At 47.5% G+C, this 15235-nt stretch overlaps 1 protein-coding gene across 17 annotated transcripts in view; it reads right to left on the bottom strand.

The window, feature by feature from the left end:
- The window catches only part of PPFIBP1 (PPFIA binding protein 1), a 1584927-nt gene that overhangs the window by 1036170 nt on the left and 533522 nt on the right, over positions 1-15235 (bottom strand). For 10 of the 17 annotated variants that reach the window (XM_069628106.1, XM_069628107.1, XM_069628105.1 and 7 more), the window contains one exon: positions 12601-12693. The exons of the other annotated variants lie outside the window; for them this stretch is intronic. In XM_069628106.1, the coding sequence (XP_069484207.1) occupies positions 12601-12693 (93 nt within the window). The remainder of the gene's footprint in view (positions 1-12600; positions 12694-15235) is intronic. 17 annotated transcript variants of the gene reach the window in all.

Here is a 15235-nt window from a genome sequence, read left to right as displayed (position 1 = left end):
CCACCTTGTAGAGGGTCTCTGGTTGTGCGGTGATTTTACAGGCCATCACATGCTGCGGGAGTGTTGATGGTACTTCGAGCATGAGCACAGTCGGACGTTTCTGAAGGGAATGGAGGGGGGTTCAGAGTGGCTGTGCTGCATGCGGGTGCACATTCTCAGGCGTTTGGCTCTGGCTGGGAGTTTGGGATGCTGTTTGGGATGCCGTGTGGGCGCCTGGGGTCTGGTACGAGGCATAGGAGGCCGTTGTGCTGCGGGCAGTGGGGGCTTCTTACCTCTGAACACCGCAGAGTGATCCACCAGGGTGACGGCATCCGGCGGCATCTGCGAGCAGCCGAGAGCTGCAGAGAGGGTGAAAGGCCTTGACTCCTTCCGGCCTTCGCCCTCCGGCTTCGCCTGTCGGTCGGCCTCCTCTCCCTTTAAGGTGGGAGGGGGCGGACTGGCAGGCGTGGGTAGCCAATCTGCTTCCCGGGTTGCGGCGATGAGATCCTCTGTTGTTCCTCACACTTCTTTGCAGGTATTTTAAGAGGTTTTTCATAAGTGGGTGTCCTCGGTCTAGGCGCAGTTGTCTGACCACACAATCCACCCATTACAGGTCACACAACCAAGACACCTATATGGCCTCTTCTTCCTTGTATGCACATTGCCACGGTTTCAGCTCTACAGTGGTACTTGGTTCAATCCCATTTCACATCCTCATGATGCTTTACCAATTCTTGCTTTGCCACTATTCACTTGTAACACTTTCATATATTCATATGACTCCTGCCAATGCTTGGTGGACAGACGTAATACTGCAGGACTGGAGCAGAGAGCTACACTATGCGCTTCCACCATTTAAAATGAGCATAGTCCTAGCGAAACTATGCAGAGACAAGGCAACGGAAGTGATTGTGGCGCCCATATGGAAGTCACAACTGTGGTTTCCAGCTCTGATGGAACTGTCCTTGGATATTCCATAGATTCTCCCATTAGGTGTGCACCTGCTCATGCACTCAGTTGGGTCGTTTCATCCTCAGATTGAGGGGCACACTACACCTGCTGATGGTGTGCAAGTTTTCAGGGGAAGATGGGCTTTGCTAGGCATTTCGGTCACGCTGCCTAGCTCATCTCCTCACTCTTGGGCTCCCTCCACACGCAGGAGCTGTGACGCTGCATGGAGCAGATGGGAGAACTGGTGCAAAGGACGAAGTATTCCTCCCATTTCAGCTCTTATAGTGGGACATATGCCAGTGGATGGAGTGCCGGTGGGGCACCACCCAGCAGTGGTCAGGCTCATGGAAGGGGCTTGATTTCGTACAAGTTAACCTGTTGCGATTTCTAGCTAACTGGCCGACCAACAAGTCGTTCTCCATATCTCAATTGTCTGGGAAGCTAGCGATGCTACTGTGTCTGGTATCATGCCAGCGAGTTTTAGACTTTAGGGTGTTGGAGGTAGATCAGGATGTCTACTTGCCGGTAAGAGTTACCTTCACGCTCGCGAAGAGGACGAAAACAACAAAATCTCCCAACCTGACCAATTAGCCACAGCTGTGCGTGACAGGGTGTATCCGGGAGTACGAGCACAGGACAGTGCAATTTTCGCCCAGCAGGAGTGTTACAACTGCTGATTGCACGCAGGAAACCGATTAAGGCATATCGCCAGGTGGGTTCGCGAAATTATACAGCAAGCAGGTATCGACCCAGTGCAATTTGGGGTACACTAAGTGAGAAGTGCCATGGTGCCTAAAGCATTCACAGCAGACGTAGCATTGGTTGATATCCTACAGGCAGTGGACTGATCTAGCGACAGTTATAAGACCGTTCATTTCAAGCCTATTCGGTCAGTGGCAGAAGCAGTAATACACAGCTTTGAACAAGCATGCTGCTTGCCTCCGGTCTTGAGACAGAAAGAAAATTACCCCTGCTTACTGCGCAAGGAGTCTTGATTCTATTGAAGACAGAGGCAAGCATTACTATCCCACTCGGCACATGCACTGTATGTGGATACAGTACTAACATTTTAGGCCTCCGATGTGTTGGGCAGTGCATTCTCCACCCCTAATGTTGTTCCTTCTGATTTGACAGGAGAAGAACAATTGATGGAATGACGATGCGGAGCAGAGATATGTGCGCGTTGATCCAGACGAGCAGGACTAGTCCATGAAGAGAGCATTATTGCCTGAGTAAGATTCAGGGACGAAGACTTTCGTGTGGTTGGAGTTAAGGTTGCACTGGTTTCGGATCAGTTCAGCGCATCCAAAGAAGAGGTTGAGTTAAGCACAGGAACTGGCTACAGGCCAAGGACATGAAATAGAATGGACTACAGAAAAGAGTGATGAAAGCAGGGCTGGACTGCCCCACCGGGACACCGGGACATCCCCCGGTAGGCCTCTGGCCGGTAGGGCCTCTTTTCGAGCGGAAGGATACATGCACATAACATGTGCTTGGTCGCAGCTGGCCTGTCCTCTTTTACAAATAGGAGGAAATGATGGCAAGAGCTCATCATAATGTATCGCCGAAGGAGCTCGAGGGGCGCAGGGTGATGCAGGAGGTAAGCATTGATGAGAAGGAGCCAGGGCCGCAGCTATCACTTCATCATTTCCCTCCTCTCGCATGTGGCGCAGGCGATGCCGCGGCGCGGAGCGCCGCATCCCAGCTCATAACAGAGCCTGTTCCAGGGGACCTCCGTCTCCTGTCAGAGAGCGAGAGAGGGAGGGCTGTGCGCTTATGGGGCAGGGGACCCCGTGTGTAGAACGTGCGAGAGACTCGCGCCCGTCCAGGGAGAGTTTGCACAGCAAGGTCGGCCGCGTGATCAGTACAGTCACAACACTCATATATATCCTGTCATGACGGAAAGAGGGGACTCCTGAAATAGTGCCTGTTCCTCCATATTGAGAGAAGCTCGCACTCCGACCAGCCTTTCGGCACAACTTTGACTGCTGCATACTGAGTGTTTGCACAGTTGTTGTACACTGGAACTGTTTGTTGCACATCAGAACACCGCCTCAGGTTTTACACATTGGACGGGATGTTGTAGCTTCACACAGCTACGGCCATGTGTTTAAAGGTATGTTTCAAAAGCTGGTAAGATTGAGACTGAAACATCAACGTTTTTATACATATTATCTTCTGAGAACCCCACGATTGCTGTATCTCTCTTCTTCGCTCTTTAATGTCTTCTTCATTTAACAATGTGTGTGCATTGCTTTTCTTTCTTTCTTTCCCAAATGTCATTGTTTTATGTTTTATTGACTATACAAATATATCTGCTTCCCTCCTTTCTTTAAATGTCTGTTCTCTATTTTCAAATTTCGAACCAGAGTCCGTCCGTCCGTCCGTCCTTCCTTCCTTCCTTCCTTCCTTCCTTCCTTCCTTCCTTCCTTCCTTCCTTCCTTCCTTTTCCTTCCTTCTTTCCTTCCTTCCTTCCTCCCCTTCCCTTCCTTTACTTTCCTCCCCTCTTAGTCTTTACTTTCCCCCTCTAAGTCTTTCCTTTCCTCCCCTCTAAGTCTTTCCTTTCCTCCCCTCTAAGTCTTTCCTTTCCTCCCCTCTAAGTCTTTACCTCAGGCACAATTGTTGTCAAAAACAATATTGGCAATTAAACCATATTCGTATCCCTGATGGGCGCTAAGAAACCTTTTCTGTATTAAGCGTGATATCAAATATATATATATTTGTTTTACTTTATAAAATGCACAAAGCGGCCCTGGAGCACTGTTTTCAGATTTTCGATGCAAAGATGGTCAAACTAGGTCTCTGTTTTTAATCATAGCTACGAACATCAAATATCTTACGAATCCGTCCTCATGTACCATCTCTTACACAAAAAGCCCCTGGCTAATCCTGCAGTCCTTTCCGATTTCCGACCTAACTCTGGCCTCTGGTAGGTCAAAGGACCTAGAAACAATAGATACAGGCTCAGTTCTCTGCCCACTGCCCACTTCGAAGTACAAAAGCTATAATCATCAGCCTTGGAGACACTTTTTGGCGGGCAATCCTGGGGCTTCCAATATGTGTCCCAATAGCCTGCATAAGGCAAGAACTTAGCTTACTTTCCCTTGAGGGCTCATTTAGATGCAACTCCATTATGCTTTAACGCAAAAACCTGCTTGCGTAGAAACCTTCAGATCCTACAAGAATAAATGATTCAAGCTGTCAGATGTTAAACAGTTGGTCAAATCGGATCAAGGAAATTCTCCAAGAGGTCTCAACTGACATGGAGACCCTCAACAACAACCCAGTAAAGGTACTGAACAGAGTGAAGGAACTCGACTGGATTAAAACAGATGAGAAAGCTGCCTCTAATAAGTTAACAAGACATTTGCCTGTGAACCACAGCAAATTGAACAAGCTTCAACCGTTCATCAAACAGTTTCCGTCCAAGCAAGCAAGGTCCCTGTTATTGAGAGCAAGATTGAACTTGTGACACACAAATGAGATTCTATCTATACGGGGGCTCGCGACATCAAATGGCTGTGGATTCTGTGGACTAACGGAAGTAGTTGAATCCATCCGCCACTTGCTGCTTTCTTGTCCGGGGACTTTGAGGTTAAGATCACTGTACCTGAGGCACATTTTTTCCGACTTCGTGTTACAGGACAAAGCCCTTTGTTGGGCGAGGCTGATGGCGGGTGATAAGACTTCATGGCTGTTGGCATCCTACAACATCTAACGCAGCATACAAGAAGCCTTCCCGGCCCCAACAGACTTGGTGGCGACCTGTGCATCACCAACTTCATTCCTGCAACAAATCGCCCCGCCGGCAGCCCCATGACCTCCCATAGACACTCAGGGAAAAACAAAGAAAAAAAAGAAGAAAGATAAACAGAGAATAAACATTTTAATTGGAACATAGTTTTACTTTTTAGGTTTAGATCACGATCTTTGTTTTGTAAAAATCTTAAAGATTAAAATACAAATAAAAAAATAAATTAAAAAAAAGCTATTATTTAATATTTATCAATCCAGCTTCTGCCCGCACCCAACCACTGATACAGCCCTCATGAACATTAGGGAACAGCAGCTCCAAACCAGAGACCTAGGTCTTTTAAGTGGTCTGAAACCTCTTGATCTATCTCCGGCTCTTGGCATAGTTGACCATGCCTTCGTCCTCGTTAGTTTGAATTGGTCTATCAGTGTCGTAGAGAAATCGCTGAAATGATTCATTGTTTTCTCGACAATCGCTCTAACTAAAGTGGGCCTTTTTCTTTCTTCACTGGCCAGGAATAACTGCAGACTACCCCAGGGTCCAGCTCTGTTAATAATAATTTTTGATATTTATATGACCCTACTGGCCCGGACCCTCAACATTAAGATGTTGGTTTTCATGTTGAGATGAGTTGTCACCTAGCTTCATCTGAAGCTGAAAGAAACTGTTAGAGGTGGCTGCCCCCTTGTCGACTATCATCTATGCTTAAGCACCTATGAAAATGGGAAATGTTCTACAGGGACCTGTCACTCACACACATCTCCCTTTCACATATCCTTCCAATTTGCGAGCACCTTTACGCACACGTTATTAATCTGGGGGGTCATTTTCGACAAAGACCTCTCCTTCATACCACAAACAAAAGACACCCCAAAATCATCCGTCTATAACCCAAGGCTTGTGAGAGGAGTCCTCCCTTGCCTATGGATTCCACAACTATAGGCCCCGGTCCTGGCAGTAGTCCCGCCCTGACTTTACTGAAATGGAATGTATGCAGAGTTCCCTGCCACAACAAACACACTTTATAAATGCCAGGGTCTCCAACAGGTCCATCGAGAGCGCTGGGAGGTCTCCTGTGATGCTTCCCAGTCACTCGCCACCAGAATCTGTCTGCACAGTGAGAGGAGAGTCTGCAGCTTGCCTATCTGTTAGGTAACGCAAGTCTTTCCCCGCTCATCTTTGTTTTGAAACGATCGGATCGCGTGACTAGGTATATTAGGCTGCTACCCTGGTTAGCGTTCACACAACGCATCTGTTTCAAGCTGTTGTGTCTGACCTAGAAAGAAGTATTAGGAAAGGCACTGCACTACTTATTCAAAGATGTAACAGTCTGCCAAATGACCAAATGCCAACGGTCCTCTGCCCATGATCTTTTGGACCTACATCAGTCACAATGAACCCAGCATCATCATCAAGGCTTCTACCATTGGAACGTGCTTCCAGCACAACTACACCTGGAGCCTCTGTGCATATAGATCTTGTTTTCATTTCCCGACGTTAGCTTTTACAAAGTGCAGCTCCTAGCCAAACCTCCTTCCTTCCTTCCTTCCTTCCTTCCTTCCTTCCTTCCTTCCTTCCTTCCTTCCTTCCTTCCTTCCTTCCTTCATGTCCTCCCTCTTCCCTATTTCTCGCTTTCTCAAGTTATTTCCTTCCTCCTTCAATACTTCATGTGTTTCCTCTGCTTTCTTTGTTTCTTTGTTTCTTTCTCTTTCTTTCTTTTCCCACTCCCTGCGGCCACCCCTCACCCTGTGTCCCAGACATCCTGTATAGTGGGATTTTACTCTCCCTGTCTGCAATTGAACTCAGAGTTGCGATATAATGTTGCCCGTATGTCGTGCTTGCTCAGGCTAAGTGGGCCCATGGGGAAGGGATGCTAGTTCCTAGCAAGTGAGTAGCAAAGTGTGACTCACGGGATAAAAATGTGTGGTGTTCCTGTAATGTACATCTCCTGTGAGAGCTGGAAAGGAGGAGGGCTGTATGAATCTGGGGAGGGAAAAGTCTACATGGTCCACATCTGATGGCATCATAGACGGACCCCTGGATAAGGCATTTGTATTCCTTCCCATATTTTCCATAGGATAGCAAAAACTCTCAAGAATGCGCAACAACAAGATCCTGGCTGCGGGTGGGATCTACCTTCTGGGATCAATGACTTTGGGAAAGGGCTGAGTTGTCCTCTTTAAATGCAGAATTTTCTTGGAATTCAGGAATGGTTGTATCTGTTTATTTATTTCAGTGCACCAAACCCTTAGGCGTGTAGGCGCTAGTTACAGAAAGTGCATATTACATTAGTGAAGTGCGAGGGCACGCATAGGTGTTACAGAGCGAATTCAGGCATGCAGCTACACATATGAGACATACTAGAGGTGTGCGTATACAGACTGGCAAAGCCTCACGTCATGGCAACAGCCATAGTACAAAATGTGAAGACGTCTAAAAACATTTGTTACAATCCATGCTTTATTTGATATGTTGCTTACGTTTATTGATACTGATATTGCACTCGTGGTTTGTCCATCTATCATTGAAGATATACTTTGCAAGATCATGAACTTATTTAAAAAATGAATTTTTATAATCCATACATGATTAAAACATGGTTTAAATGCACTAATTTGGACTCATTTGATTCAACATCTTCTTGGGGATACTCGCAATCCCCTCATAGAAGGGTTGGGCTCACGCGCTGTGCTCGCTCCTTCGGAGAAATATGGGGCCGATTTGAAAATAATTTCCAGGGCCACTTTTGGTTTCCAGTCCAGCCCTGGATGAAAGGGAAACTAAGTTCTTTACAAAAAATTCAAAAAAGAAAATGAGAAGTTGATCATTTTCTGTTTATTTATTGAAACTGCTGACCCCGCTTCTCGACCAGCAATTCCACTGGCCCAGCAGGGAATTGATTTGGGCCTCCCCACCCCCAGGGCAAACAGCTGCCCACTCCCATCCTAAAAAGGCAAATCCAGGTGGCACCATGTTTTTTCTGCTTTCTATGGGGGCAGATGGGTGCTGTTTTGCACTTATTTGCCCCCATGGAAGCAAAAAACATGGATCACTTCAAGGTAAGGCACACATGCCTGTGGGCCAGCCCCCTCAGCAATTCCCCAAGGAAGGGCAGATCCTTTCTGCTTCCCTGGGGGGTGAGAGGGCGCAAAAGTGAGGGTCTGGCCCCATATTGTCCCACGTGGGCAGCAGAAAGGTGCACCAGATCACCAGAGAATTGATTTAGGGCAGGAGGGGGCCTTCGGGCCCAACATCCCCCCACCCCCCAAAAAACCACAAAGGTGGCACAATGTTTTGCCTTCTTTGGGGGCAGATTGGTGCGGTTTTGCACCAATTTGCCCCAAAGGAAGGTAAAACAACATGCCACTGCTTATGCAGTGACACACTTGGGGCATACTTGGGGCATAAGGGGGCTGGCCCCATGTCTGTGGGCCAGCCCCCTCAGCAGCCCCCCCCTCAAGGAGTGGCAGGCCTTTCTGCTTCCTGTAGGGTGGGGGTGCAAAAGTGAGGGTCTGGACCCATTATGTCATCCCTGGGAAGCAGAAAGTAACTACACTACCAGGGAGCTGTGTTTTTGGGGGTGGGGGCACCCTCAGGCCAATCAGCCCCCCCGCCCCACCCCGAAAAAATGCCAACCAGGTGGCATAATGTTGTTTTACCTTTTTGGGGGGCAAATGGGTGCAGTTTTGCACCCATTTGCCCCCAAGGAAAGCAAAACAACATTACACTAACATAGTGGAGCGCTTGGGGCATCAAGGGGCTGGCCCCATGCCTGCGGAACAGCCCCCTTAGTATTCTGGGCAAAATTGGGGTTCTGGCCCCTATTAGCAACCTGGGGAAGCAACAAGGACAACTAGGCCACCGGGTATATGATCTTGCAGGGGGGTGGGGGGGCGCTGGGAGCCCCCCCGGCCAATCCTTCCCCTACCCTCACCCCCCAAAAATGCAAACAAGATGGCATAATGTTATTTTGTCTTATTTGGGGCAGATTAGCGCCGTTTTGCCCACATTTGCCCCCAAGGAAATCAAAACATAGGGCCATTTTTCCAGAGGCACATTTGGGGGCATCAGGTGGGAGGCCCTATACCTTCATCCCCCCCAGCCATCCTCGAGCTCTGGCTGTGCTGCCTTACAGCTCTTCCCTACGGGGAGAGATGTGGACCTTGCCAGGGCTCCCAAGGACCGCTGCTGGGCATGGGGACGGTCAACCCACATGGGAGACAGGCACCCATGGGCAGGGAAATCACCCCGAACATCCTGGAGCTCTGGCTGTGCTGCGTAATAGCTTTTCCCTCTGGGGGGAGGGAGGGATGGGGACCCTGCCCGGGCTCCATGGGACTGCCACTGGGCTTGGGGACAGTCGACGCATATCGGGAGACAGGTGCCGTGGGCAGCACACCCCCGGCTGCCCTGGAGCTGCACTGCATTACGGCTTTTCCCTCAGGGGAGGGATCTGTACCTTGCTGGGGATCCCTGGGACCATCGCTGGTCTTGTGGACCGTTGCCCCACATTGGAGACAGGTCCCGAAGGCTGGGGCAGCACCCTCGGCCATCGTGGAGCTCTGGCTGGGCTGCGTTACAGCTGTTCCCTCCAGTTAGGGATGGGGACCCTGCCGGGGCTCGCTGGAACCGCCGCTGTACTTGGGGCCGGTCAACCCACATGGGGGACAGGCGCCCAAGGACCCCAGCTGTCCTAGAGCTTTGGCCGGGCTGCGTTATAGCTTTTCCCTCTGGGGCAGGATGGGGACCCTGCCAGGGCTCCATGGGACCACCGCTTCACTTCTGGCCGTTTGACCCACATTGGAGAAAGGCGCCCAAGGCCGGGGCAGAATCCCTGGCTGTGCTGGAGCTCTGGCTCGGCTGTGTTACAACTTTTCCCTCTGGGTAGGGAATGGGGACCCTGCTAAGGCTCCCTGGGACCACGGCTTGACCTCTGGGCGGTCGAACCACATTGGAGACAGGTGCCGAAGACAGAGGGCCGCATCCTTGGCTCTACTGGAGCTCTGGCGGTGCTGCGCTACAGCTTTTACTTCCGGGGAGGGATGTGACCGTGCCAGGCTTCCCTGGGACTGCCGCTGGACTTGGGGTGGTCAACCCTTTTTCTTTTCCGCCCTGGTAAGCGCACCCATGCATGTAAGGTACCGTTTTCGTCGCAACACCTGTGGGAACATTGGAAGGTAGGACATGTGTTGTTGCCAGTGTGTTTCGTGGTTTCCTGGTGGCAAATGGCAATTCACACAAGTCAGTCCTCTGGATTCCCATGGGTGTCTTCTTTTCAGAAAGGCATGGGGTTCCCGTTTTTCCTTGGTGTCTGCGACACCCCAGGCCCAAATCTGTGGGTTGTGCACAAAGCCAAATCCAGTCTTCCCCAGGGCGTTTGATGTAGCAGCGGTTTAACCTTTTCCTTTGAGCCCAAGTCAGTACACCCAAACATGAGGTACTGTTTTTGTCAGGAAAACTGTGAGAAGGTAGGACATGTGTTTCTGCTGGAGTGTTTAGGTGGTTTCCTGGTGGCAAATGTCTGAACACTGTAATATAGGTGCACTGTACTACTACATAGCTAGTACCCTGCTGTGTGAACCAGTATATCTGCATGTGGGTCCCAAGCGTGTTGTTCCTATAGACCCAAGCTACACCACACTGGAATGTTCAATAAGGCCAAAACATACCTTGTGTTTCTTGTGGTCTTGTGCGGAAAGGATGAGATTTAACATTGTCTTGACAGCTTCTTTTGGGGTTAGAAAAAGCTTGATTTGCATATGGTCTTTCCCCTTCTATAATGGCACGGAAGGCTACTCTAATGTGATTTAATGTCCATGTCCACCTCCCCAATCTACAAAAGACAGTTTAAGACTCCATTGTCCTGCTTGCTTTCTTCAGCTCACTCAATCTGAGAGTATTTCAGGTGCCCAAGCATGCCTTTCGTGACTTCTTTATTATGGACATTGATATAGTTACCCTCTGGCCATGGGTCGCCTTGTTAAACTCAGGGGTATGTAGATAGAGCACACAGCGAAGAATGAGAATGTATGGTCCCCCTTGCCTTAAGAGAGATCAAAACCTTCAACCAACGATTCCTCTGGCCTGCATGGGTTCTTGTCAGATTAAAGTTATTGTCATTCACCAGCCAAGAGTTGCCCTCTTGGGCTTCAACCCACTCCATGCATGGGTTCCTTTCTATTTAGGATAACTTCCCCATGCCAGGCTCTGGGCTACAGCCTCCAAGAGGCCACCAATACCTTTTACGTTCTGCGTTTCCCCTGTGTCTAGCTATAGGCCTGTCCCGACCCCACACCCCAGCAAGGTGCCTTACACTTCCTTCCATCTCAGTAGTCCCACACTCTGACAAGGATCTGGGTTATAAATCACAGAGGCTTTCTGCAAAGTAATCTCACTGTATGACTTCGGGCAGTTACAGAGTGTTCTCTTCTTCTCTAGCGCTGCCTGTTAAAACAACCCCCTTCCTAATTCCCTCCTGGGCACTGCCTATGTGCTCACAAGTATATGGCCTCCTGTTTCTCCAAAGGCCTAAATATCATGAAGGACTAGTCAAGAAATCTGTTCTCATCAACTGAGTGATTGCTTCTTTGAAAGTGAATCAAATCAGCGTCTTGCGAATCACTTTAGAGTATGTTGTGTGAAATGTAACGTTTCTCCTGCTCTAGCGTGGCCGTCACCGGGCCACCTGGTTACCCAATCCTGATGCCCTTGCTGATGCACTGTTAAGTGGAAACCAATTATTGTCACCCATAAAGTACATAACCAGATTATCCATGGGGTGAAGACTCTCTCTCTGGGCACTCTCTATACTAGCACTACTGTGTGAATGCCTTGGTGTGGAAGAAGAATGTGGGAACTTTGGAAGGTAGGACATGTGTTGTTGCCAGCGCGACTGATTGTAGCACAGAACTGGTGGCACCCCTGGCTCCCAAAATCCCCCGGCCCTGCCAGAGACTGTTTCTAATGCATACTCATATACATCAACATGTAGTATATATAGTTTGGAGCGTGAGACAGTGCATATATTTTTTAACAACGTACATAACGGAAATTGCAAACCTTGAAGCAGCATATTTGAAATCATTGCAGGTCACTTCTTTTTACATATGTTGTGTGTGTTGGATGCTTTTTCAAATGAAAATGTAGTTAAAAAATCCACCCGTTATTTCACACACTGAGCTGCATCACCATTACCGTGCAGGTTTTGAAATTGGTATTGATGGGTCAATTTCCAGTTACAGAACTGCACAAAATTCTGTTTTAGTTGCAAAAAAATATAAAATAAAAAAAACACAAAGAAAAGTACCAAAATACAACAGCTCACAGAAAATTAGATGAGGTGTTGTATATCTGGTTGTAAAATTGAATTTAAGGGAAAGTTTTACAAATACATTTTTGACAAGCCCCAGTCTGTAGGAAATATTCCAGAGATTGATTAGCATTTTTACGAAATGTCTGTGTAGAACTAGATGTGCTAACAAAACTATTCTGACAGAGACCACCATCCCCCAAAACCCTTACCCTCTGGCTTATGCACTAGTCTATTTTGTACACTTCGGTAGCTGCCACACAGAGTGCCACTACCTCAGGATTCTCTGCAAACAATTCAGCACGTTTTGCACTTCACTTATTGATTAAAAAACACCCACTTACAAATGCAATTCCTTATGCGCAAGCTTAACATTTCCCATTTGTGAGATAAAAGCGCCATATTTATCTTTTATTTGTACTCGTTAGTGAATATTCCCTCAGGGGACGGGGAAAGACTGCATGAAAATCTTAAAAACCACTGACTTAGATGGTCACAAAAATAGGCTGGGCATGCACGCCAACAAAAAAACGTTTTACCTGGTAGCACACACGGCCACAGTTACAAAGACAACGCACAAACCCAAGGTACAAGGACTCTACTACACCTTCAAATTCTGTGATTTTTGCTCCATCCGCTGCTTCTCATACTGCATCTGACCCAGTTTGATTTTCATGCTAGAAAGTTTGGCCATTAAAGGCTGGTAACAGAGAAGGAGGTGTGAAAGAAAACTAAAGACAGAAAAGAAACAAGGCTAATAAATCCAAGAAATGCAAAAAATTGTTTACAAGGAGGAGACATTTGATAGGGAGACCGACCTATGCCGGCGATACAGTTCAAAGGGAAATATGAACGTTGCACCTTCTGCTTGATTCAAAACACCTTTATATCTCTAAAATCATAATAGTTTATGAGTAGATGGTGGACTCTATGTCTATATAATAATGTAATTGTTGTTTTATATAGCGCTTTAATCTAAAGCACTTTACATAGGACATATTTACATACATTACTATTATTACCCAATGGAATTTGGTACTTACCTGGGGATCTGGGAGCAGCTCAGAATGGGAGGATAATGTTTTAAAAATTGAAATATTGTCGAATTTCTCCAAAACACAATCTTTAGTCTGCTAAATCTCCCACAGCCGAATTGCCAGAGACAGCACACTTCACCCTTAGACCAAAGACCAATGCATTACATTTTTGTGAGTTATAACCTTCAAAGGAGATGGTAGGCAAGAGGTTTAAGGGAGCTTAGAGAACTTCTTCAGGGATATAAGACCAGAATAATGATTTTCAGGAATTTAAGTAAATATTATTTTTATGTATTTTATTTATTTAATAGTTTTTTTTTTAACGAGCCTAATCCCATACCAGAGTTTGGTTTCTAATCGGGATTCAGGATTCGAACCTCGGTTGCTCTGCGTGGTCTTGCTTCCAAGACCAGCGTGTTGCCCCAGGGCTATTCTTGATTTGACAAAAAGTGGAGTTTTTTTCCGTAAAGCCAAAAAAAAGGCTGAACATACAACATCAAAAATGGCCAAGTGCCTGCCTTTACTGATCATTTTAAGACCTTCCAGATGGGCTAACAATAGCCAATGGAACAGTTGGAATCTACACTGGGGTGGGGGTTCTGAAAGGGTTCTGAAAGGAGAAATACATTGGACGACAAAGTGGTTACTGGTCTCACATGTCATTATACGATCTTTAAGTGGAGAAAATTGCAGTCAATGGGCACTTTAGTCATTACTTGCAGCAAAGCCGATATTACACAATGCTTGTTTCTAAGTTATGGGTCTGCCAAGCTTTTTAGCCAAATCAAGGTACCCCGTGCACTAGTATGATGTGATGAGTTAGCTACTTGGCTTTCTAGTGAGAGTTGGCAACAGGAAAAGCTGACGAATAAAGAGATATGCAAGGATAGGGTGCTACTGCCATTAGTTCCCATCACTTGAGCCTTCAGTTGGGGACAGAAGAATAGATGAATAAATACAGTGTGATGCGACAGCACTGCCTCTACAGAATATTATTCTTGACCTTTTTTATTGCATGTACTGTAGCAATTCAGACTCTGTATGCGGTCAAGAACTCATGGTCCAAACTTGCATTTTATTTAATTTAAGAAGAAGGCATCTTCTTCCCCCATCTCCAAAGTATATCCTGGCTCCATCTAAAATGAAAGAAGAATAGATGCTGCTGGTCAGTAAGTCTTACAAACCTAACAGGCCCCTGTCCCAAAAGCCTGATCTAACCCAACTACTAACCCTGCCACTAATAAAAAGGACTTGCAAAATGTTGACCAGGCCAGGTCTCTAAAGGATTCCTTCCTCAATAACTGAAATTGTGGTTTGCTTCTGAATCCGACCCAAAATGTCTCTCTGGAAGTTTCCCGGCCTTGTGCCTGGCAGAATAGTTCAGTGATCCAATATGTAGATCTTTTAAATCTTTCTCGTTTCCTTGTACAACAGTCTTTAACTATGCCAATTAAATGATGATTGCACCACTCTAAAGTATGGTTTCTTTCAATCAGTCTTAGGGTTGTCTATCTCACCACCTTCTCAGTTCCTTACCCCCTTTCTTGGTGTCTGGACGCTTCCGCCCTTTCATGGATTGAGTCTCTTACTCTTTTCTTGGGGTCGTTTGGCTTTCACCCTGCTGAGGGTCTTCTGGTTTCTCACTCGGCTGCGGCATATTGCTGGCTCTTTCTGCCCTCCTTCCAGTAACAGCTGCATACCTTCTAGGTTGTGGCAGCCTTCATCAGAGTAAACAGTTTCTTTAGGCATCCGCAGAACCACAGGACTGCTTCTTCCAGCGTTCTCTGCGTCAGTTCGTCGTGCTGGCCTCCTCTTCTGCTGCAGGTTCCTCTGTGTCGTGGACTACGGTCATTGGTCAACCGCTTCTGGTCTGTTTGCTCAGTCGAGTCCGACTGACTCCAGACCGGTCTTGAGCAAGCAGCTTTTCACAGGCTCTTTTGCTCCTCTGTACCAGATGCCTGCTGTGCCAAGCTCTCATATGTCTCTGCCTTAAAGGAGGATGTATGTCCTTCCCCTTCCCCTCCCACCCCTTCCCCCTCCGTCCCCCTTCCCACCCCTCCCTCCTTCCTCCCCCCACCGCCCCCCCCTTTCCCTTCCCCCCTCCCTCCCCCCCCCCCCCTCTGGTGCTGGTCCTGTGGTGTTTTTATGGCTCAAGTTGTAGGGGGATTGGGTGATCCGTTGATTTTGTGTTTCTCGTAATGTGTT

The sequence above is a fragment of the Ambystoma mexicanum genome, chromosome 12 (assembly GCF_040938575.1).
Source record: "Ambystoma mexicanum isolate Mex_15411 chromosome 12, UKY_AmexF1_1, whole genome shotgun sequence".
NCBI classification, from domain to species: domain Eukaryota; kingdom Metazoa; phylum Chordata; class Amphibia; order Caudata; family Ambystomatidae; genus Ambystoma; species Ambystoma mexicanum.
This window is presented reverse-complemented; position numbering and strand designations above follow the sequence as displayed.